This window comes from Etheostoma cragini, unplaced genomic scaffold, assembly GCF_013103735.1.
Source record: "Etheostoma cragini isolate CJK2018 unplaced genomic scaffold, CSU_Ecrag_1.0 ScbMSFa_720, whole genome shotgun sequence".
NCBI classification, from domain to species: domain Eukaryota; kingdom Metazoa; phylum Chordata; class Actinopteri; order Perciformes; family Percidae; genus Etheostoma; species Etheostoma cragini.
The window spans coordinates 125,318-127,894 of NW_023269340.1; the positions used below are offsets into that span (position 1 = coordinate 125,318).

The 2,577-nt window shown below is 46.7% G+C and overlaps 1 protein-coding gene across 1 annotated transcript in view; it reads left to right on the plus strand.

Annotated features, from left to right (window-relative positions):
- LOC117941425 (microfibril-associated glycoprotein 4-like) overlaps positions 1-2,577 on the plus strand; it is a 6,183-nt gene that overhangs the window by 2,326 nt on the left and 1,280 nt on the right. The window contains 3 exon segments of the mRNA XM_034866449.1: positions 184-222; positions 1,541-1,637; positions 1,804-1,971. Coding sequence (XP_034722340.1) covers positions 184-222; positions 1,541-1,637; positions 1,804-1,971 — 304 coding nt within the window.

Genomic DNA, 2,577 nt, shown 5'->3' on the forward strand with positions numbered 1-2,577 from the left:
TGGTCTATCTGTAAAGTGTCTTGAGATAACTCTTGTTATGAATTGATACTATAAATAAAATTGAATTTAATTGAATTAATCTTTGTTGTAATAGTAATCAGAGTACTTGTTCCAGCCTGGATGAATATATTGTATATATTGTGTTTGAAAGCCATCTGCTAATGGTTGTGTGTTTTTGTGTAGGTGTACTGCGACATGGACTCTCTCGGAGGACGGTGGACGGTGAGTTACTAAGCGTCAGTTTTGGTTCTGAGGTTCTTTCCAATCGCTCAAATACTCCAGGTACACAAGGAGTACTACTCCCATAGTCGGGGGACATGAAGTATGTGGTTTATACTTTCAGACACATTAACCTGCAAAACCATACCCTGATGATTAAAAGACACAGGCTTAGTCAAGAAGACCATAACCACTGCAAGAGGCCAAAGGTTCCACTCAGGTTGGACTAGAGCAGAGGTGGACATGTCTACTGCAATGTCTTCACTGTGTCTAGTCCACACATGGTCAAGGGTTCAATTGGTAGCTTCAGTTAACTATTATAACCTGCAATACCTGTACTGCGATATTATCCCCTTTCTCAGAGAGATGCCGAACTTGTTTGCACTCAGTAAGATCCCCCCTCCTCCTGGACCTGGATCGTGTCTTTCTGCCTTCCTGGAACGCCTCCTAATGCAGAACGACTTGAGAAGAACATGAAAATACATTTCATCACACGCTGCAAACTGATTGACATGGAGATATAAGTCCATCCATCCGTCTACATCCTCTTATCCAGTATCGGGTTCCAGTGGACCAGCTCCAGCAGGGGACCCCAAACTTCCCATTACCGAGCCACATCAACTAGCTCCGACTGGGGGATCCCAAGGCGTTCCCAGGCCAGGTTTGAGATATACAGTAATCCTTCCACCTAGTCCTGGGTCTTCCCCAAGGCCTCCTCCCCGCTGGACCCTCCACCTAGTCCTGTGTCTTCCCCAAGGCCTCCTCCCAGCCGGACGTCCCTCCACTTAGTCCTGGGTCTACCCCGAGGCCTCCTCCTAGCTGGACCCTCCACTTACTCCTGGGTCTTCACCTAGGCCTGCTCCCAGTTGAACGTCCCTCCACCTAGTAATGGGTCTTCCCCAAGGCCTCCTCCCAGCTGGACCCTCCATTTAGTCCTGGGTCTTCCCCGAGACCTCGTCCCAGCTGGACGTGCCTGGACCACCTCCCTAGGGGGTCCCCCGGGAGGCATTCGCACCAGATGCCTGAACCGCCTCAACTTCCTCCTTTCGATGTGAAGGAGCAGCGGCTCTACTCCAAACCCCCCCCCCCCAATGACTGAGCTGCTCACCCGTTCTCTAAGGGAGACACCGGCCCCCTTGCTGAGGAAACCCATTCCGCCTGGTTGTACCCCAGATCTCGTCTAGTCCATATGGTGCAGTCAGACACACCCCTGTTATATATGTAAATATATATGTATGTTATTCTGTTATACTGTTAAAAGAAATCAAGTTTTCCCCTTGAAATTAGATGACAGTGCAGCGTTGGTACCTTTGTATTCCAGGTGTTCCAGACCAGGATGGATGGCACGGTGAACTTCTACCGGGGCTGGAACCAGTACAAGACCGGATTTGGAAACGCTAATGGGGAGTACTGGCTCGGTGAGGAAGTACACCACACTAAACATGTACTACTGTTCATCTAGTACTAAAGGTCAGTATTTCACAAAACTACTGTTCATCTAGTACTAAAGGTCTGTGTGTGTGTGTGTGTGTGTGTGTGTGTGTGTGTGTGTGTGTGTGTGTGTGTGTGTGTGTGTGTGTGTAGGTCTTGAGAACCTCTACCAGTTGACTCTGAATCGCCCGTCCGAGCTGCTGGTCCAGATGGAGGACTTCCTGGGAAACAGAGTGTTTGCTCGGTACTCGTCCTTCTCTATCGGGGCTGAGTGTGAGGGATACCAACTGATGGTGTCCGGCTTCATCGACGGAGGAGCAGGTTACGTCTCCACATCATCTCGTCTTTATAGATAGCATAGTCTGGTCTAAGGTGCAGTCAGAAGAGATGTGTCTTTAGTAGGGATGAGCAAGTACAGCATTATCTGTATCTGTATCTGTATCTGTTTACCTCATGAATTATCTGTATCCGGATCCGTACTCTGACTGGGCGGGGCCTAAACCGGAAGTGTTCAAATGTAAACCGGAAGTGGGTCGGGCTCTCTTGAAATGTGCGGGGCTTTAACCTGTGCGGGTTATTTAAGCATGCAATTGATATGAGTTGATCAAAAATTGTTATATTTATTGCTGATTTGAAAACTATTTACATGACAGCATCAAGCTTCAGATCAATGGTGTTGTCATGGTAACAAACAAACTATCAACAGAAGGTTTTGCAACACTAAACACAACACATGCCGTTGCAATTATGAAGTAAAATGTAATGAACAAGAGTTTTCATACTCAATATAACTTTCTTTTTTTTAACTTTTTATTTTTATTATCAGTGTGATTTTTTTTGGGGGGGTTCTTTTTATTTTTTTATTTCCACACCAGGTATATGAGTGTGTGTGTGTGTGTGTGTGTGTGTGTGTGTGTGTGTGTGTGT